The 22,571-nt window shown below is 44.8% G+C and overlaps 1 protein-coding gene across 1 annotated transcript in view; it reads right to left on the minus strand.

The window, feature by feature from the left end:
* LOC107291016 (F-box-like/WD repeat-containing protein TBL1X) overlaps window positions 1-22,571 on the minus strand; it is a 118,949-nt gene that overhangs the window by 47,315 nt on the left and 49,063 nt on the right. Inside the window, exons 3-6 of the mRNA XM_015819965.1 lie at window positions 17,151-17,296; window positions 11,160-11,433; window positions 10,535-10,667; window positions 10,147-10,288 (exon numbers count right to left, since the gene is read on the minus strand). Of these exons, the coding sequence (XP_015675451.1) occupies window positions 10,147-10,288; window positions 10,535-10,667; window positions 11,160-11,433; window positions 17,151-17,296 (695 nt within the window). The remainder of the gene's footprint in view (window positions 1-10,146; window positions 10,289-10,534; window positions 10,668-11,159; window positions 11,434-17,150; window positions 17,297-22,571) is intronic.

Genomic DNA, 22,571 nt, shown 5'->3' on the forward strand with positions numbered 1-22,571 from the left:
GAAAAAAAAAGGGAACCTTTAGGACCTTAATTCCCATCCATTCATAGTTAAGTCAAACAAATTCAATTATTACAACATTATCATATTTATAATAGTCTTCCTTCGTCATTAAATCAGAAAAAAACCTTTAAGACATTTTTAACCCATCCGATAACATTTAATATCATATTTATATCTAACTCTGGCTTTCTTTCTATACCAAGTTAATATTAAAGCGTTTCGATTATCAAACCTCATGATTTGGTTACAAAACTTAATCACTTCAAACTGAGCAAAATTTTCTCCCTTTTCTGCCAATATAGTCTGGATGTCAATCTTTGTTGTTTTTAGCAATTGAAATGAGTCCAAGTAGCTTTGTATAAAATTAGTTTGCCTAATAGTTTCCACATTTAGTCCCAATATAAATTCACAATTAAGTTGCTCTGACTCTTCAAATTGTATATCTTGATATATAAAAGCCTGTTCAGGGTTACTCAGTCTCTCTTCTATTATTCCTTGTTCCACAATTTTATTCGTTTTTAAAAAGTCAGTGTAAGGTTCTAATATGGCCTCTTCAGGGTGTGGATAACTTTCATCAGCTACCACCGGATCCACTTGTTCAACCAGATCTTGAGAAGCAATTGTAACATTCAAACAAAAATCCTCCTGTTTCTGTGGTAAATCTCGCCGTTGTAATAAATCCTGTTGCTGTTGCATCACTTGATCACATCTATTTTGAAATTTAACATCAAACGATTGAAACATCTCAGCCATTGCAGAGACCAAGTTGTGCAGCTCTCTAACAAGAGGCGGTGGAGGTGAAAAAGATAACGGAGGTGACAAGTGGAAAGTTTCAGAAGTTAGTTGAGATGTCTGAGACAGCAGGGATGTAAACGGTCTCAAAGTTAAAGGCACGATTTTTCTCAGAACCATATTAGCAATAAGTTTAAGCAGTTCAGTCAAAACAAGTAATACGCAGCTTCAAAGTAGCAAAAATTTCAAACCGGAAATCACTTTCACTTCTTGCTGAAAAGTATCAATCCATCGCCATTTTAGTTTCACTTTTCCTCATTCCTCCACACGTACGGGGAGAAACTTGTTATACAAGTTAAAGTAAAGTCCAAAATAAAAAGCAAGCTTCCAAAGTTGGTTCGTCTGCTTACAAGTAAACTCACAATTNTCGCCTACATCGTCCATATAGGACGACTCGGGAACTCAACTCCTACCCCGGGCAGCTCACCTATCCCCTTATGCCCAGGGGAAAGGTATCAAGCCGTTTGACAGCTGATGCTGGCTGTCAAACCGGCTTTTACGCAAAACAGGCGGGAGGCAGCAAACAGCTGCGACCGACGAAATCGCCTGCCACCGGAAGTCCCCCCGGATCAACTGAATGTTAATTCTTTGATAGCAACATGAATTGACCAACCAGCTTGTCACCTGAATATGATGTTGTGGGTTGAGAGTGACCGGCCCAAAGTCACTTTGCCAGCTTTCGTATTAGAACTCGTGGTCTCCTGGTTTGTAGCCTGGTGCCTTAATCACTTCACTAAGCTGGCTCTCATTTATTTATTTATTTATTCACTTACACTCGCTCACTCATGTGTATGTATGCATGTATGTGTGTGTGTATACACACACACACACAGATACCATATACACACACACATATAGTCAACTCTACAACAAACATAGCGGCAGCCATCTTGCTCGTTCTAGGTTGCCACAAAGATGGGAGAGGGTGGGAAGTTTAACTTTGTAATAGTGTGACTCTTTGGAGGAATTTCAGACTTGGTTTCACTTTTGACCATGCCGATACAATATACTGTAACCAATAAACATGTTCTTGGAGAAAGTTTCTAGCCTTGGAGTTCCGATTTGTTTGGTCTCGTTTATCGGAACCTTGACATTAAACCAAGTCTCACTCAAAATGTTATTTTTCCTGTGGTGCTGAGCCCCGGCTGCCTACTCTCCACCTTGCGAGGACAGCGAAGACTCAGTGAAGATTTTGGTATGGAGAAGAGATAGGAATCCGCTGCTGGTCGCAGTGGGGATTTGGTTGGCGGAGCGCAAGCGACTGCTCCGGCCATGGAAGAAGGCCTAATGATGAAGAAGGGGCGTTGGTCTTACCTGAATGCCTTTTCTCAGTGTGACGATGGAGAATCCACCAATGGGTTAACTTCGTCTTCTGCCCGTAGACTAGTTGACCAATTTTGCTCCGCCTCTCCTCCTGGGACCTCCCTTTCCCAGTCTCGACGAGGCGAAAGCTGTTTGGTTATGTTTTCTTGTGTTGACTCCATCCTCTCCCCTCACAGGACCTGACTGGCCTCAAGGATGGGAGTGGATTCTCCATCGTCATGCTGAGAAAAGGCATTCAGGTAAGACCAACGCCCCTTCTCCATCATGACGAGTGGAGAATCCACCAATGGGGCATACCAAAGCCTCACTGTCCTTGTGGGTGGGATGCCGTCTGGGCCTGTGTCCCACTCTCTGATACTATGCACTGGAGTACCTTCCTGCCAAAGGAGGCCTACGCAGATGCGAATCTGTCTAATTTGTAGTGTCTTATAAAAGGGGAAGGTGACGTCCACGTCGCCGCTCTACATATTTCTTCAATCGAAGCCTGAGTTGCCCATGCTGCTGAGGTTGCAGCACTGCACGTGGAATGTGCAGTGATTTGTCTGGGGACCGTCAAGGACTGTCCCCTGTATGCCTCTGCTATACACCTTCTAATCCATCTACCGATTGTGGATGCAGTGACCCTCCGACCTCTTGTGTGAGAATGGAAGGAGACAAACAGTGCTTCTGATTTACAGAAGGGTGCCGTTTGTTTGATGTACTGCTTTAAAACTCTGCGAACGTCTAACGTGTGCCACTTGCGTTCCAGTTCATGGGACGGTTCGGGGCAAAGGTTTGGTAGCACCACCTCCTGTGCTCTGTGGAATAGGGAATTGACCTTTGGAACGAAGGAGGGGTCCAAACGTAACACCACCCTGTCTGTGTGGAAGGTACAAAGGTCCTCCCTCACTGACAGGGCTGCTAGTTCTGAGATGCGTCTTGCTGAGGTAACAGCGACTAAGAAGGCGACCTTAAGGGTCAGGTACTGTAGGTCACAGGTCCTGACAGGCTCAAATGGAGGTAAGGTTATGGCCTGCAGGACCTTAGGTAGATCCCAAGAGGGGTATCTGTGTACCACAGGTGGCCTACTGTTAGATGCGCCCTTTACAAAGGATCGCACCACTGGGTGTCTGGCTAGGGTTTCGGAGTTGCCATAGGTAAGAATGGTTGATAGGGCAGCCACCTGTCTACGAATTGTATTGGGTGCTAACCCCCTATCCAGACCTTCCGCTAGGTAGTCTAAGATATCTGGGATAGAGATGTTGCATGGGTCTAGTTGTTGCCTGTTGCACCAACTGCAATAATTCTTCCAAGTGGAATCATAGATCCTGTTAGTTGTAGGCCTTCTAGAGGCCTGGAGGGTCCTAATGACTCTTTGTGAGAAGTTGTCTCTCTCTAGGAGACTCCGCTCAAGCGCCAGGTGGTCAATTGGAGCCACTGTGGGTCTGGATGTAGCAGGGATCCCTGGTTGAGGGAAATTTGGTCGTGTGGAATCCTCCACGGTGGAGATGTAGATAGGTTTAAGAGATCGGCAAACCACGGCCGTCTTGGCCAGTGCGGTGCAATGAGTATCACCTCCACCTGTTCCTGTAATATCTTCCTGATGGTTGCTTGTATCAGAGGAAGAGGTGGGAATGCATACAGCAGTTCTTTCGGCCAGTGGCCTCGGAGTGCATCCGCTCCCTCTGCTCCTGGTGTCGGAAAACGAGAGAAGAACCTTGGGAGCTGAGTATTCTTTGGACTGGCAAACAGGTCCAACACTGGATGGCCGAATCTCTCTGCTGCCTCTCTGAAGAGAGCAGGGTGCAGGCTCCACTCTGAATGGTCTATCGTTGTCCTGCTTAGGAAGTCTGCCTGGCGATTGGCTTCTCCTGAGATGTGCTCGGCCTTGATGGAGGCTAGGTTGTTTTTTGCCCAGGTTCCCAGCGCTTGTGCTTTGTTCATGAGGGCCCTGGATCGCGTGCCTCCTTGTCGGTTGACATGCGCTTTGGCTGCCACGTTGTCCGTGAGTATGAGCACGTGTCAGTGTGCCACTGCGCTGCGGAAGTGATGGAGGGCCAGGTGTATGGCTCTGAGTTCTAGCCAGTTTATGCTGTGCTTTAGGTCTTTCTCTGACCATTGACCCTGTGCTAGCTGTGATTGCAGGTGTGCTCCCCAATCGAATAGGCTGGCATCCATTGTAAGGGTGACTTGGTTGGCTTCCCTGAACAAGTGTCCCTTCCCCATTGCTGGGGAGGACCACTATTGGAGTGACCCCAGGACCTTTGGTGGCACCTTCACTCTTCGGTTTGGGGAGTCTATCCTCACTCTTTGAAACGGAAGTAGGAACCACTGGAGCTCTCTGGAGTGTAGCCTTGCCCAAGGTACGATTGCGAGGCATGACACCATCTTTCCTAGCAGCTGTGAGTGTAGCCAGCGTTGAGGATCGCTTCCTTCAGATGAGCTTGACCAGGGTTCGAATGCTGCGTTGACGGTCCTGAGAGAGATGGACCGTACATTTTTGTGTGTCTATGACCGCTCCCAGATGAAGAAGACGGTTTGAGGGAACGGTCTGACTCTTCTGAAAATTTACTGAGAACCTGTAGTCTTGAAGGGTTTTCAGAGGCAGTGCCAGGTCTGACTGTGCTGTCTGGACCGATGAGGATTGGATGAGAATGTCGTCCAGATAGCATTGGATGCGCACCGGAATTGTTGTCAAGTGCGCAGCGATTGTTGCCAATACCTTTGTGAACACCCTGGGAGCTGAAGAAAGTCCAAAAGGTAGGGCCCTGTATTGGAAGTGTTGACCCGTGTGGTAGAACCTGAGGAACCTCCGGTGGTCCGGAAGTATGGGAATGTGAAGGTAGGCCTCTGTCAGATCTATGGACGTCAAAAGGTCCCCCTTCCTGATGCTTGCTAATATCGATTGAAGGGTATGCATTTTGAATTTTTTGTACTCCAGGTGTCTGTTCAGACTCTTTAGGTCTAGTATTGCTCTCCATCACCACCCTCTGAATTCTTTGGGACTATGAATAGGATGGAATAGAATCCTTGTCCCCACTGATCTCTTTCTACCGGTTCTATAGCCTGAATGTCCAGGAGATGTTGGATGGCCTCCTTGGTGAGGTTCTTCTTGATCAGATCTTTTGGAGATGGGCAAAGAATGAACCAGTTCGGGGGTGTTGAGAGGAATTCTAGAGATAGGCCGAATCTGATGGTATTTAGGACCCAGAGGTCTGTGGTGGTGGCTTGCCATTTGTGAGCAAAAAGGGCTAGCCGGCCACCAATGGGGGAGCCCCCCGGGCCGTCACTTGGATCTGCGGTAGGGACACCCCCCGGCTCCTCGAAAGGGCCGCCTTGCTTGGGCCTGTTGTCTGAACCTGTCCCTGTTATTGTTTCTCTCACCTTGACGGTCCAATCTGGGCTGATAGGGCTGGGAAAAGGCCCCCTGATCCGTACCTGCATCAGGTCGGAAGGATGGTCTGCAGGAATAGGAGGGAGTTCTCCTCTCCGTCCTCTTTGTCAGGTGGGCCAGGATCTTGCGTTTGTCCTTATTTTCAATTAGATAAGTGTCAAGCGCCTCACCAAAGAGTTGGCTACCCTTATAGGGTGCCGCCACCAAACACCACTTAGCCTTCATGTCCGCTCTCCAATGTTTGAGCCACAGCAATCTGCGTGCACCAGTGTTGTATGCTATTGCTCTGGCAGAGAAATTGGTTGCAAGGAGGAATCCGACATGAGCTCTGCGTCCGCCACTAACCTTCTTAAATTCTGATGAGTCTTCTCCTCCACTGGGGGAATACTCGACTGGAGTTGGCGCAGCCAAAGAAGAGATGTCCTGGCGAAAAAGGACGTAGTGATGCCTGCCTTGATGGCCCACGCCGAGGCCTGGTGTGCCCTGCAGAAGATGAGGTCCATCTTCTTGTTTTCTGATTTCAGGGCCTCCGCTGCATCCCCGGCTATCGGGGGTGGAGAAAAAAGGGTTGCAATGGGTTCAGCTCTGATAGCGCTGGGTCTATGTTGAACATTTTCTTGTCTGCCCCCCCCATTGGAAGGAAGGAACCCGGTGCCCCCATATTGTTCTGAACAGAATCAAAGAAGAGAGGTGGGCAGGGAACAAAATGTTGGGTATAAGTGGGCTGTGAGAACACCTTGTTGTTTGTGACCTTACTAGTTGAGGAACCGGTGGAAGGTCCTTTCTGTGGAATCGGGGGCCTCTCGATCTTTGCGGTGCTACTGGCCTTGTGCAGCAGTGTCTTGAATAAGGACGGGTTAAAGAGGCCCACAAACGAAGGAGGATCTGGAGATATATCCTCTTCGTCGAACAGCTTCTGGTCCGTCAGCTCGTGATCCTCCGCAGGAGCCCTCCTGCCTCTGGAGGACCTAGAGGAAGAAATAGAGTCTTGGTATACAGAGGCCTCCTCTTGGGAGAGGGAGCTACCCCTTGAAGCCACAGACCCTGTTCTGGAACAATGGTGCCTTGAGGATGCCATGGCCTGTGCAACAGCCTGAGATATCAGGGATTGTAGATGCTCTGAAGACATTGCTCCATGAATGTCTGAGTGACGGGTGCCTGATTCTGAACCCAGATCTCCAGGCCCCTCGCTTAGGGGAGATCCATTCCCCAGTTCCGTATCAGCCTCAGGTTCCAGAGGGTCTTGACTAGGCTTCCTTGGGCCAAATATTTCCTCCTCCCTGTAATTGGGTGGCTCTAATTCCTCCTCAGTGGAATTTTGCCTCCTTTCAGCTCGAGAAAATTGTTTCTCTAGGGCCTGGTGTCGTCGCTTAGCCTCTCTATCCGCAGCTTTGGAAGGCCTTTTTGCAGAGATTGCCTTGGCCTTGATCTTGCCAGCCACTTCCTGTTTGGAGGATCTCTGTCTCTTATGAGCAGGAGGGCTGCTGATGGAAGGTTCCTGCGCTGTTTGGGCTGTGTTTGTATCTGCCATTTATAAGACTGAAGGGGATTCTCAGTTCAGGTTAATTCAGGATTAATTGATAATTGATTTAACTCTTTTTTATCAATTTATTTATTTATTTATTATTACTACTACTACTACTACTACTACTACTACTACTACTACTACTACTACTACTACTACTACTACTACTACTACTACTACTACTGATGTGGCTAGGAAGAAGGAAGGAAGTCTGAGTCCGATTCCCTGGCCTCAGGCCACGGGGAGGTAGCTATTCTGCCTGTGCAGCTCAGCCGGCTCTCTGGAGGCTGCTGAATTCCGTTTGTGTATTCTGCCTGTGGAGTTCAGCAGGGCTCCGATTCCCTGGCCTCAGGCCACGTGGAGTTAGCTATTCTGCCTGTGCAGCTCAGCTGCTGAACTCCGTTTGTGTATTCTGCCTATGCAGCTCAGCAGGGTTCCCTGGAGACTGGTGAACTCCGTTTGCGTTTGCGTCTGAGAACAGAGCCAAATCAGGTAACTTCTGAAGATTAGCTCTCTACCGGACGGAGGAGTTTCAATTAAGCCACGAAGCTGCAACTCTCCGCGGACCAGCTGATCCTCGGGTAATTCGGCTAGTTTCAGAAGAACAGCCTGCGAGTGCTGGCTAGTGGGAAGCTCTTGGATGGAAATCCCTGTGGGAGGGGTGAGATGGAAGGAGAAGGAGGAATGCTTCCCCCTTTTGCCCAGAGTAACACTTGGCGACCGGAAAATGGCGTCTGCTCTTTGTCTGTCCGGCTACCGGCTGGATTCAAGCCAACCTCGTGGCTGTGCTGCGATCGGCTGATCAGGCATCAGAAAAGGAAAAGGAAAGTGAACAGCCGTTCGTTTTCTAGCAATTCCCCCCCCCTTCGAATTAGTCAGAGTATCAAGAAATACGACCTTATCTTCAGGAGTCAATGAAATTCAGTCTAAACGGGCTCAAGACTAGTTGAGACTGGGAAAGGGAGGTCCCAGGAGGAGAGGTGGAGCAAAATTGGTCAACTAGTCTACGGGCAGAAGACGAAGTTAACCCATTGGTGGATTCTCCATTCGTCATGATGGAGAACTGGATAATCCAGTTGGTGCCACAAGTTGGTGCCACAAGAGGGAACCATGATCCTGACGAACCTCTACCAGGCAGAGACTGTCCCTCAGCACAGAAACACCCCAAGACTGCTCAAGAGCTCCACAGTTCTTCAACCACAGTGCAGAAGAAGGGGAAGGGGTTAACTGGTTGGGACCACTCCACGGAGTGGAAGAACCAGACGGCAGTCCACAGTCCCTCGGTTAAACAGCTGAAGGAGAAGTTTGACCAGCTGGAAATCAGAGAAGTGGTTCCTACTGTCCAGTGCGAGTGTTTAATGGGGGTTAAGGCAAAGACCATCCATCGCTTCCACTCCCCGCTGGAGTCCCAGTCCCATAGCTGGGGCCCATGCTACATCACCCACTCCCCATTCAGCAGCAATCTCAAGCCCCCGATATCAACCAAACCCTATGCAGCAGCATCAAGCTGCGAGCCCGAGAGCCCAGCACAGGGGATTCTGGAGAGTAATACGGCCCCAGCCACAGGATCAGCAAGCTGCCCAGCAGCCAGTGTATCTGGCCTCACAATATCTCGAGCCACCCCCTATCAAGCCCACATTTATTTATTTATTGCTTCTATTTATATCCCGCCCTTCTCCTTGCGGACTCAGGAGACCCTGAGAAGTTACCTTTCTTCTGAATCAAGTGTGAGCCCACTTTAATTGCTATGTTTATGCCTACCCTGACAATGCCATGATGGTGATTGCAGTGACAGCCAACTTGGAGGGGGAAGCAGCTGAGTGGGTGACCAACTTGCATGACGAGGGACTCCCAGAACTGCTGGACATGAACCTATTCATGGAGTAATTGAGGGCAAGGTTTGAGAATGAATCCCAAGTCCTGCAGGCAGAAAAAGAGATCCACCGTTTGAGACAAAGTGGTCGCCCAGTGAAAGAATATGTCTGGGAATTCCGGAGAGTCACTGGTCGCTTAGGACAGCAGTCAGAACTATCGCTGATCCACTACTTCAAGCAAGGGCTGGACTGTGACCTACTCTAAGCATATATCTACGGGGGAATTCCAAACCGATTCCAAGAGTGGTATAGCTATATATATATATGTGTGTGTTTTCTGAGGTTTTCGCGGGTGTTTGTATGTAGGTCTTTGGTTATTCGGGTTTTCTCCCGCGTAAAATTGGAAGTGTCTTGGCGACGTTTCGACGAAGTCACATTCGTCATCTTCAGGCTGGTGTCTTCAGCTTCGTGCTTCTAGGAGTAATGTGTGATCGCAGCTGTTTCTTCCTTTGGCAGCTAAAAGGAAGAAACAGCTGCGATCACACATTACTCCTAGAAGCACGAAGCTGAAGACACCAGCCTGAAGATGACGAATGTGACTTCGTCGAAACGTTGCCAAGACACTTCTAATTTTACGCGGGAGAAAACCCGAATAACCAAAGACATGTATGTATGTATGTATGTATGTATGTATTTTTCAAAATTTGGATTGCTAACAAAGAATTAAGGGAGAACTGGAATAGCCATTTTGAACTTTTTAGTTCTTTTCAACCAGACATACCCTTCTGAGATATTTGGGCCGACAGGGTGCACCAAACTCAAAATAATATGTATGTATGTATGTATGTATGTATGTATGTGTGTGTGTGTGTGTGTGTGTGTGTGTGTGTGTGTGTGTGTATCTCCTTAATAACTGTAAAAATCCGAATCCCGGGCATATCTATTCAATACTACACAATCTTCGAACTCCGGGATAAATATAAACCAGCTGTTTATTGTTAAAAAAATTAAAACAATAAAACCAACTATTTACAATGTTAAAACAAACTTAGTTTTCGCTGGTCCACTGCCAGCGTCTTCAGAGTAAAGCATTGGGGTGGAGAAAGATCTCTTATAAGCCTTGCTAACCTAGTTTTTTACACATTGACCGCGTGATAGGGCCATTCATCTTAACTGACTGTAATTGCCTTAAATGTCCCACCTCCCCTGGAGTGCAAACACACACACACACACACACACACACACACACACAAGGATATCATATTTTATACACAAGCTGTATTTTACAGATAACAGAAGAGTTTTATCTGTCAACTTACATTCCAGTCTAGTGATGTTACATCCTTATTGCTGGGAACATCATGCCCTCCTTCTCTTATACAGTGCCTCAAAACTAGTTGTGTGGAACTACCATTGCTGTTTTCATTAAGATTCCATATTCTGGCAGTGGAATCACCAGATCTAAAAAGAATGAATACACATATTACTCACAAAGAAAAGCTTGGGGTTCTGTTGGCTCAAAATATTGTTGTGAAACAATATTATTATATATTAGTAGGAAATCCATTTCTTCGTATGAGCACATGCCTTCCTTCCAAGAACAAAGATTATCTGCCAAATTCTATTTACTGTTGTTGCTAGAGTTGATATTGCTGGGCAAGAATGAAAAGTATCAAAAAGTTCACATTTGTTTTAATGCTAATTTACCCTGATGCTAGTAGATCACTGACAGGATTCCAGGCACAGATGAACACCTCTGATTCATGACCCCGAAGAACTGTTGCTTTGTTAGAAGGAATTTCAACATCCCCATCGATTTCCATTGGTTTTGAGTGATTATCTGCAAAACATGCATAAATCTATGTAAACTAATACTAAGTACAGTGAAAATAGGAACAATGAAAATAAAACAACAGTAACAAAACTAATAGGAAAATTAGATTAATCATAAAATATTGATTGGAAATGTTAATTTTTTTCCAAGAGGACAAGACTATTATTGACTGATATCAAGGCAGTTTAAGCCCGCTTTCTGTCCCAGAATATGAGGACCAACAAAAACTTATAATGCTTAAACATATCAATACAATTTAGAATTTCAGAATGCTTATTTGTAATTTCCATGTAGTAACCTGTGAAAAGGCATCAACTAACATGTAGTGAAAAGGCATCAACTAACATGTAAGGCTAAAATGAGGGCAATGTGTCTGTGGCTTTTGGTCTTGGAGCATAAAAATCTAGAGTTCAAAGATATCTATACATATATCTAGCTTTGTCACATAAATTTGCATTTGATCTAAACATACTCATTAGAAAACATAGTTTAACTTACTTATTGCATGCGCCCCATTCTCCTCTCCATTCACAGTGGCTTCTCCAGTCTTTGGTGTATTTTGCTGTGGGACAGCAGTAGTTGTTGCTGTGGCTGTTGTAGTAGTTGTGGCTGCTGTTGCTGTTGCTATTATAGCTACAGCTGTTGCTGCACTAGCTTGCTGCTGTGCTAATTTCTCCCTGAAAGCCTGCTGCCGAGTTTGCACTACATCAGGCATTACTGCATCTATCAAAGATAATGATTCTATAGGTCTGCCATCAAACACTGTACCATCCTAGGAATGGAAAGAAGAAAAGAAAAAGAATTAAACTAAAATTTTCCTGAAAAATAAGGTGAAATACTAGCTAAGCAGAATACAATTACCATATAATCTGAAATTATAGTCTTCAATTGAATCTATAGAATTTTTACTACAAACTTGCTAGACTACTATGCAACCACGAAAAAAAATTTGAATGATTAATCATAAAATAAAGTATAGAAGTCACATACTGACAATGAAATTGACAGTCACATACTTAAGAACAAGAAAAAATATTTTGACTTATCCTCAGAAGACATTGCTCAGAGTATCACATAAAATTATAATTAACAAAAGTAAGGCTTCATTTGAAACCTTTTGATCTGGAATCTTGATTTACAAAGGCTGGATTTGGGGAGATTCAGAAAAGTCATTTTATTTCTTTTTTTTCTCATGAAGGTTAAATAAGAACATAATAAAATTCCTTTTTAGATCAGCAAAAGTATTTCTAGTCCAACATTGGATGAATCACATAGCTATATAGTCTATAATGAGTCTTTTCAACCTTTTTACCAATTGTACCACTTTTAGGGTATGGCAATATTTGAGTACCACCAGTCGCCTAGCAAAGTGTCAAAAACTTGATGACAAAAAAAAAAAGAAAGGAAAAAAAGTGATTAAAGTACAGGTAGTCCTTGATTTACAACAGTTTGCTTAGTGACTATTCAAAGTTACAACGGCACTGAAAAAAGTGACTTTTGACCATTTTTCACACTTATGACCATTGCAGCATCCTCAGGATCATGTGATTTACATTCGGATGCTTGGCAATTGATTCATATTTATGATGGTCACAGTGTCCCAGGGTCATGTGATCTTTAAAACCTTTTGACAAACAAAGTCAATGGTCCACTGGAGGAGGCTCGCCATCCCTGGGCCGTGTGGGGGACTCCAGGACGGTGGTGCGGGCTGCTCAGAGCCCTGGGCAGTGGAGGGCAAGTGCCCAGCCCAACCCTCAAGCTCCCAGGGCACCAGGACCCTACAGCCCAACGGAGTCCAGCCCAACTTTCCCAAGGGGGCGCCCAGCTGCGCTTATCGCCTCCTTAAGGCTGCTGCTACTGTGCTTGCTGTCCTTGGCCAGGTTGCTTATGGTGGGTGTAGGAGGGCAAAGTGCGTGAGTCAGAGGGAGGCCCACTCCCTCTCCATGCGAGGAAACCTAGCTTTGTAACCAAAGCGACAGGATGAGAGACCACCAGGATAGGCCAGGAGGAAGGGGCAAGGGGATGGCAAAAGAGCAGCAGGGCTGCTTATGGCCAAGTGCTAAGACAGGACTTCCTTCAGACTCTCCCTCCCTCTCATTCCAATCTCCCTCCTTCCTTCCTTTCCTTTCTTTCCTTCCTTCCTGTTTCCCTCCCTCCCTGCTTCTCATTCCCACCTCCTTCCTTCCCTTCCTTCCTGTTTTCCCCCTTCCTCTTTCCCCCCTCCCTGCTTCTCATTCCCATCTCCTTCCTTCCCTTCCTTCCTGTTTCCCTCCCTCCCTGCCTCCCTCTTTCTCATTCCTATCTCCTTCCTTCCTTCCTGTTTCCCTCCTTTCCTGTCTCCCTCTTTCTCATTCCCATCTTCTTCCTTCCTGTTTCCCTCCCTCCCTCCTCCCCTCCCTCCCTCCTTTCTCATTCCCATCTCCTTCCTTCCTTTCCTTCCTGTTTCCCTCCCTCCCTCCATCCTTCCCTGCCTCCCTCTTTCTCATTCCCATCTCCTTCCTTCCTGTTTTGCTGCCTCCCTCCTTCTCATTCCCATCTCCTTCCTTCCTCCCTCTGTGCCCAGGAAGGGACAAGGGGAGGGGGAGAGGTTGCCAGCACGGCCGGTGGTCATGCTGCCGGTGGCCATGCTACTGGTGGCCATGGCTTGAAAGGTCACTGTAAATTCCTGGACAAGAGCCGCACAGCCTTGTGGCGGGAAGATATTTGCGATGAGGGAGGGAGAAAAACAGACAAGAAATGTAGCTGGGGAGGTGTCACCCTCCTCAAGGAATGAGGAAAGGCACCATCCCCTGGGGCTGGGCAAGCCAAAGCTGGCCAGAAGCCGAACCTGCCTAGGTGTGCACATAGGAATACTGAGTGCGAAGGGCCTGGTGTCCCGGGTGAAAGGGAAGCACTCAGAATGCAGTCAGTCTGTGGGGCAGGACGGTCACCTGGGATGTGTGCTTACTGCCTCTTGTGCATGTGCCCAGGCAGGTTTGGCTTCTTGCCAGCTTCACCTCGCCCAGCTCAGCCTCTCTGAGCTGTGAGGAGAGCATGCTGCTACCTGCCGAAACTGGGCAGACTGGGCACATCACACAGGTAATGTGGACTCTCACCCTGCTTACAGTACCCCCTCCTCCAGAGCCCACAGAGCCAGGTGTGTGAAGTGGGCGAAGGCCAATTGCTTGCCACCTCCAGCCTATAGTGCCTTTCTTCATTCTTCGTGGAGGGCAACACTTCCCCAGCTGCGTTTCTTGCATGTTTTTTGCTGCCAACTGTTTGTGCGCCCGGCATGGATGGCTGCCACAAACTGTAGATCAGCTCCCAGCTGGCCTGTTTTATCTCCTCTCTTCTCTCCCCCCCTCCTTCTTTTCTGCTCGGTGCAGGTCCATCTGACTCCTCCTCCCAGGGCTGCGTCTTTTTCTCTCCCTCTCTTGCCAAAATTGCCTCCTTTTATATCCTCTCCTGTCTCTGCCCTCCTCTTCCTTTCTCTTCCAGGTGTGTTGGAAGTGCTGATCCTTTGTCTCGCCCCAGCAGCCCTGCAGCTCCTGATGACTCTCTCATGGTAAGTCCTGTGCTGCGCTGCTTTAGCTTGTTCCCTCCCCCCTGCTACACTTTTCAAGGCTTGGCAGGGTCATGTACCACCTGCCAGGTGCCTGCGTACCACCGGTTGAAAAGCCCTGGTCTATAATAGCACAATGTACCTCTCTTCTACTTTTTAAGAGCAATTTAGAATTAAAAATGGTATGTAGAAGATGACCAGGATAAGCCCAAGGGTGGGGTCAAATGCATCATCAGTTTGAAGTCTCTACACCTCCATAAAAGATCTAAGTGTAGCCCCTCCTTGAAGTTTGTTGACTCTTATCTGGCACAAAAAAGCCTTGAACAATAAATAGCAGATCAGATTCTTGTGTATAAACTTGTAGTACTTTTGAGCCCTGTTCATATTTTAGTCTACTTAGGGGATGAATGAACTCCATACCTTGTATATGTTAATTTTAGTTAATTTGGTCTAATGGTTAAGGCATCAGGCTAGAAAGCAAGAGACCATGATTTCAAGCCCTGACTTGGCCATATATATAAATATATATATATTGTGGTGACTCCTTCAGATGCTTCCCCAGATATAAGCTCAAAGAAAGATGAACCAGTTCCAGGGATGTCTGGAGGGGAGCTGGTTAATGGCTCCGAGTAGCCACTTGAAAGGGATTTGGCTCAAGCACAGCTGAAGCTGGATAGCCCTGAGGCTTCAGGTGGAAAAAGCATGCAGCTGCAGCCAGTCAGTGATGAGGAAGAAGTGCTTTCTGCACCTGATCCAAGAATACATAGGGCAGAGAAAAGGCAGGAGCAGATAAGGTCAGCCAGATTACTCACAAGGAGAAAGCCTCGCCCTTCTTGATGGGCTGCACCAGAAACTGGCTATTTAGCACAGCAGACAGATGGAAGCAATGCTGGGAACAATGTGTTCATTTCCTAGCTGTGTGTTTTCTGGTCATTATGATTCTTGCCTCGCTTTAGGTTGACACCGTACCTTGACTTGGATCACGCCTTGTGAACCCTCTTGTATTGTGGCTTTAAATTTGCCTGGTGGGTTCATTTTGATTGGGAAACTTTCAAGTGCATTCACTGGCAATTGCTCTGTGGATTAGCATTGGTCTGCTTGTGGCTGGACTTAATTGGGACAGTTCTGGGGTTTTGGTGAAGGGAGTTGTGGGGGAATATTAATAAATCCACTAAACCACAGTTATGTGTGTATGGGACAGCATATATATATGAATTAATAAAATTGTATTAATGAATTAATAAAATTAAGAACACCAACATAATCTTAAGTTACCCTTTTCAAGGACTAGAAACTTAAGAATAATCAGAATTTATCGAACAAAGACTGTGAATTTTTTGAAGTTCTACCCTAGTTCTGACTTTGACCTGACAACATTATTATTTTTAATTATCCTATCACATTTGATTATGATTAGCAAAGCAAGCAGAATATGCATTATTCCATACCTAAAACAATGAGATATTTTATTATGTATAAACTGCTTTTTAAATAATTTTTCTATTGACAATACAGTAATTGGCTTATAATAATTTATGTAACATAGTGCAAGTAAAACCAACCAAACAGACAACATGTACAGAAAATGAATTATCTTCTAAGTGCAATACAAAATAATGGTCTCAAATAAATGAGCCTTAGCAAAAAACACTTCTTAATAATGATTTCTGTGTAGCACAGTTAACACCTGACATCAAACAATATCAGAAATCCATTGTGAGTAATATTATTATTACATGCAAATATTTGTTTGCAACCTAAATATATATTTGGTAACAAAATTTCATGCTAAATATAGAATGTGTGCATTACAAACTTAGTTATCTAAAAGAAGTGAGTTTAGGGAGGCATAAATCTATAATATTCATTTACAGACTGAATAGAATTTCATCTATGAAGGTGATAATAAGAATTCACATTTTTGGATGTATGTATGTATGTATGTATGAATGAATCTATAAACAAACAAACAAACAAACAAACAAACAAACAAACAAACAAACAAGCTAATTCTCTGGGATTTTAGAATTCGAAAAAACACCTGCCAAACAACACCCAGACTTAATTGTTGTTGATAAGAAATAAAAAAAAATCTTGGTAGATGTTGCAATATATGGAAATAGCAGAACAGAAGAGAAAGAACTGAAGAAAACCATAAAATATAAAGACCTGTAAAACGAAGTAGAATGGCTGTGGCAAAAAAAATGCAAAGATAGTACCAATAGCGGTAGGTTCCTTGAGTGCAGTCCCAAAACATCTAGAGCACCACTTGAACACCATCGGCATTGATAAAATCCCCATTAGTCAATTGTAGTCAATTGTCAATTGTCCCCCCCCTCCAACTTCCATTCCCGAGAAGCAACAAATTCTAATAAAAGAGTGATGCAACTAAGGTGCTATGATAAGTGGGTTTTAGGCGGTGTAAAACTCACTGGCCATTCACATCTGTTATCAGAGAGCTGAATACTCCACTCAGTCCCTTTCCAGCTTTGTTTATATATGAAACATCATTTGCAATAATGTTTCAGATTGTTTAAAAGTCCCGGGAATTTACAAATCAACTTAGAATGTCTCCAAAGCAATAGAAAAGCATCTCATTCAGTATGATTTTCAGGTCAAAACTGCAATGTATCCAACCACTCAACAAACATTAAAATCATGTTATTGATACTTCCAAGTCATATTTGAAATTAAAAGTAATATACAATTAAATATAAAAATATCATTTTCAAAAGAGCAGAATGAAAAAGAGACCCAACAGCTTTCACCAGTTAAAGAAAAACAAGCACATCCATTTTAATTAAAACCAACATTAACAAATAAGTCAGGTCTGGTTTTTGTTCTTCTATCCTTCAAAATTAGCATCAACTCAAGCAAACTAGTTTGCCTTAGTTTGATCAAGCTCTAATTGTTAAACATTTTCTACCTAAGGAAGAGATGATACTTGCCTCGTTGATGCTTATCTCTGCTTCCACATACTGTAAGCCTTTCTGAAGTATAGAGATAAGGGCAGCAGGTGGCACTAACGTTCCATTTATGTTGGATTGGCTAATATGACTCTCTATTCCAAATGTAAATGCGGAATGGGAGAAACCTAAGAAAAAGGAAGACATGATATGAAATCTAAGCTCTCTGCAATGTGACACATATACTAAATACAACACAGCTGAATCCTGTGCCAGACCAGAACAAAAATGAAACTTCAGAAATAATATACTTTAATGGGGCATATATTTCCACACATCTGTCACCTTGATGATGATTTCTAATATCTATATATTTGATGATTAAAGCATAAAGCTTAAGTGGCACATTAGATAGAAATGAGTTGAGTGTTTCTAGTATCAAAGGCAACATAAAATGAATGTTGTTCAACCAATTCTGAAAGAGGTTACATGTCACAGAAAGATCTGATACGCAATGAGTTGTTTATTGATCCCATATCATTACCAAGTCTAAAGAGATCTTTTTCTGTGAAGCATCTTATATTCATAAGATATTAGATACTTTGTCAACAGTGACCATAATCAAGATCACATGAAGTAATAGTGCCACTTTATACTGCACTAGTGAGGTCACACTTGGAATACTGCATCCAGTTCTGGTCATCACAATACAAAAAAGATGCTGAGACCTTAGAAATTGTGCAGAGAAAAGTGACAAAGATGATAAGGGGTCTGGGGGCTAGATTTTATGATGGAAGATTAATGGAGCTAGTATAATAGCCAATACCCTAGATCAGTGATGGCAAACCTTTTAGAGACCGAGTGCCCCAAAACCGCCCTCGCCCCCACTTTGTGCCCACGTGCCACCCCGCTCCGCCTACCTGCAGGGCCACCCACTGCCTCCACAGCCCGCCAATCGCCCGGGTGGCCCAGCAGCGCCATAGCTACACCCTCCGCCCATGTCCCGCAGTATCAACTGTGCGTGATGGGGTGGGAGGGCGGAGTCTTGTCCCCGCTGCCTGGCTGCCATGTCCTTGGCTGCACTGCTCTGTGAGGGCCGTGCTCGGGGGCGATTCTCCTCTGGGGGGCTGCTGATGAGGGGGCCATGGGGGGAGGCGATGGTGCATGTGCCCACAGAGAGGGATCTGAGTGCCACTTCTGGCACGCGTGCCATAGGTTCGCCACCACTACCCTAGATCACAGGTCGGCAACCTGTGGCTCCGGAGCCGCATGTGGCTCTTTGAGCCTTCTGTGGCTCCCAGCTTCCTCTGCCACTTGCGCTTCCCTTCTCTCTCTCCCTCTCTCTCTCCCTCTCTCTCTCACCGTGTTCTCCAATGAGCTGACAAGTTTATTGGGTGGGGCTCCTGCCTTGGCTGCATCTCTGCAGGAAGCAGGAAGGGCAGGAGAGTGCCAGCCTGTTGGAGAACAGCTTGAAGCCAGCTTGCCAGGTGAGCAGAAGATTGGAGAGAGGGAGAGAGGGAGAGGAGAGAGAAAGAAAGAGGGGGGAGAGGAAAGAGAAAGAGGGAGAGGAAAGAGAAAGGGGGAGAGGAAAAAGAAAGAGAGGGAGAAGAGAGAGAGGGAGAGAAAAAGGGAGAGAGAAAAAGAGGGAGAGAGAAAAAGAGAGGGGGAGGAGAGAGAAAGGGAGAGGAGAGAGAGAGAGAGAAAGAGGGGGAGAGGAAAGAGAAAGAGGGAGAGGAAAGAGAGAAAGGGAGAGGAAAGAGAGAAAGGGAGAGGAAAGAGAGAAAGGGAGAGGAGAGAGAGAGGGTGGGGAGAGGAAAGAGAGAGTGAGAGACAGAGAAAGAGGGGGGAGAGGAAAGAGAGGGAGAGAAAAAGGGAGAGAGAAAAAGAGAGGGAGAGAGAAAAAGAGAGAGAGAAAAAAGGGAGAGAAAAAGAGAGGGGGAGAGAGAGGAAAGAGAGAGGGAGAGGAAAGAGAGAGAGAGAACTCTATTTCTTTTTAATTAAACTCTTCAATCAAGCTCCCCCGCTCACGCACAAGTGCACGTTTTGTGGCTCCCAGTGTTTTCTTTTCTCTGGGAAACGGGTCGAAGTAGCTCTTTGAGTGTTTAAGGTTGCAGACCTTAAGGTTGCAGACCCCTGCCCTAGATGATAGCTCAAGATCCATAGGGATCTTAACAGACTTGAACACTGGGCCCTATCTAGACAACTAGAATGAAATTCTAGTAGAGAAATGTAAAGTCTTACACTTAGGCAAGAAAAACCAGAAGTACACATATAAATTGGGTGAAACCAGGCTTAATAGCAGCAACTGTGAGAGGGATCTTGGAGTCTTAGTAGACAATCAATTAAATATAAGTTAACAGTGTGCAGCGGCAGCCAAAAAAGCCAATGCAATCCTAAATTGCATTAACAGAGGGATTCAATCAAGATCACATGAGGTACTAATACCACTCTATAAAGCCTTAGTAAGATCACACCTAGAATACTGCAACCAATGATGGTCTCCGCTTTATAAAAAAGATGTTGAGACTCTAGAAAAAGTGCAGAGAAGAGCAACAAAGATGATTAGGGGACTGGAGTCTAAAACATATGAAGAATGGCTACAGGAACTTGGCATGGCTAGTGAAAAGAAGGACCAGAGGAGTCAGGATTGCAGTGTTCCAATATTTGAGGGGCTGTCACAGAGAGGAGGGGGTTAACCTATTTTTCAAAGCACCTGAAGGCCAGACAAGGAACAAAGGATGGAAAATGATCAAGGAGAGATTCAACCTGAAATAAGAAGAAATTTCCTGACAGTAAGAACAATCAACCAATGGAACAGACCACCTTCAGATGTTGTTGGTGCTTCATCACTGGAGGCTTTCAAGAAGAGATTGGACTGCCACCTGTCAAAAATGGTGTAGGGACTCCTGCTTGGGCAGGGGGTTGGACTAGATGACCTACAAGGTCCCTTCCAACTGTTCTGTTCTGTTCTGTTCTGTTCCGTCCCATCCTATCCCATCCCATCCCATCCCATCCCATACCCAAGAGCATCTCTCCAAGCTCAGCTCAAGGCCTGGGAAAACAGGCAAATTCCAGCAGCATGAAAGCCATACAGATCTATCTCCAAGGGAAACTCTTTTCCAAGGACAGGCACAAAACCTCTAGAACAGCCCTCTACATAATGAAACTTAGGCATCCCTATCCTAATTAAATACAGAAAGTATAATAAAATATATAATGATTTTTCTGAAATGGCAATGCAGTATCGCTAATAAAACAGAAGCAAATAAGGGTAACAGGCAAGTCTAAGAATTGGTGATTTTTTTCTTATACGATTTCAATGCTGAAGATACTACATAAATGCTACATCAGAGAAAGAAAGAAATGCTGCTACCAAAAAACCTTATATAACAGTTATCAAAGAAACGCAACCCAATGATAAATATATTTATTGCATTATCATGAACCAATACCACATTGGAAGTGGTGCCATAGAAAATCCTGCCAAGGGGACTTCCAATTTGCCATTGCAGCCGCCGCAGCAGCTGGAAAGCAAGCTGCGTCTTCTGCGTTCGGGTTTGTTCCGCTGGGGGACCCTGGAAAGGGTTGAAAGTCACCCTGTAGGGGTGATGAGCAAGGAGGGGACTCCTGCTTGATCGCAGGAGAGGGGCAGCCCTTCTGCTCGATCCGGGGTAGCCCTCCAAACCGGCGGAGGAAAGACTGGCCATAGCAATATGGCTTGTCACTAAGCTGCAGACAGCCAAAGTCAAATTTACCACCAAGCACTTCTAAAGCACTTCTTAAGATCCTAAGTATTTTCTTTTCCTGTAAAAGCTGCCCAACGTCTCTTTTCCCCCTGTGAGGAGAGAGGGAAGGGAATTTCTATCCCACCCTCTAATAGCGGCAACTGACTACCCAGGGGAATTAAAGCACTAAAAGAACAATTTTAATTTAATTGGATTTATATGTTTCTGAAACTTGGGGACCAAAAGTTTTCTTATTTTTATTGGAGACTTTTGTTCTTATCTACAAAAAAGAAATAAAACTGGAAAAAGGATTATAAAATTTTTGGACTTAAAAAACCTTAAACTGCATCGGTGACATCTTGTGGCAAAGTTTGGTATTACAACTTGTTATTGCCTAAAAGAGACTTGGCTTGAAGCCCAGATTTCAGATAAAACTCTTTCGACCTTGATAGATACCATCTGTAAGCAACTCAGCTGTAAATAGAATTTCTGGGTGGCATAACTTGCCTGCTTGAACTATGAATGTAAACCTTTATTGACTTTCAGGCTTCCAGTTTGTCACGTGGTCACCATGGATGGCTGGGAGATTTGCTCTCTCTCCCCCGTTCAATTTTGCATTGCTGGGGGTCCTGAAAAGGGCCAAAAGTCACCCCTAAGAGGCGACCAGCAAGGAGGGGCTTTCGCTGGACCGCAGGAGAGCAGCAATTCTCCCATTAGAGCTGGCGGATGAAAGGACCGGCCATAGAAATATGGCTTCTCCCTAGGCTGCTAACAGCCAAAGTCACATTTACCATCTGGCAACTTTAAAGCAGCATGGAAAAGACTGGGTGAGATCTGCCTCTCTTACATCCTAATTACTTAATTACCTGCATAAGCTGCTAAAGTGGTGAGGGAAGGGGGATTTTAGCCCTCCTTCCAGAAACAGCAGCAATCAACTACTCGGGAGTTTAAAACGTTGGAAAAATACTGGGATTCTAATTGGGATTCTATTTCCTAAAATTGGTGGATTATAAGACTTGTAACTTTCTACTCTCTATTTTTTCTCTCTCTGATTTTTACTCTAACTATTATTGAAGATTGGGGTTTCCCCCCCCTTAAAATAGAGGGGGAAACCCCCCCTGAAAAGATCCAACTAACTCTGAGATGACATCTGGTGGCTAAATTTGAGAGTGTAACCTGCTATTCTTTAAGAGAGACTTGTTGGCAGCTTTGAAAATAGATAAGATATAAAGCAACCTTGAAACACCAGCTGCAAGAAACTCAGCTCAGCTCCTTACTTGGTGGACTTTCTGACTGTAAGTTTTTTTTTAGTTTAATATACTACAATGGAAGAAGAACAGGAATGGATTTCTCCTACAGAGGAAGAACAGGAACAAATTCTTTGTATGTTAAAAGCAATTATCCAAACTCTCCATATAAGTCTGGATATGCAAACTCAAACTATGACTTCAACCAAAGAATCATCTATACAGAATTCTATAGAGAAAGTGAAACAACCAAATGCTATGACAGAAGATTTAGATACTCAACAAAACAGACAATGGAAAACACAAAAAAGAAACTGATAATAGAGAACAAGGAAAGGACTTTTCTTATAAAACAGAAGGAATTTGAAGATAAAAAAGAAAAACAGATGAAAGAGAAGATAAATACTTCGGGACAACTGCATTGAATTGGAAAAACAAAGAGACGACCTGCTAAATCAGCTAGTCCTCTTAAGAAAACATCAACTGGATGC

The sequence above is a fragment of the Protobothrops mucrosquamatus genome, unplaced genomic scaffold (genome assembly GCF_001527695.2).
Source record: "Protobothrops mucrosquamatus isolate PMUCROS unplaced genomic scaffold, P.Mucros_1.0 scaffold1034, whole genome shotgun sequence".
In the NCBI taxonomy this organism is placed as follows: Eukaryota; Metazoa; Chordata; class Lepidosauria; order Squamata; family Viperidae; genus Protobothrops; species Protobothrops mucrosquamatus.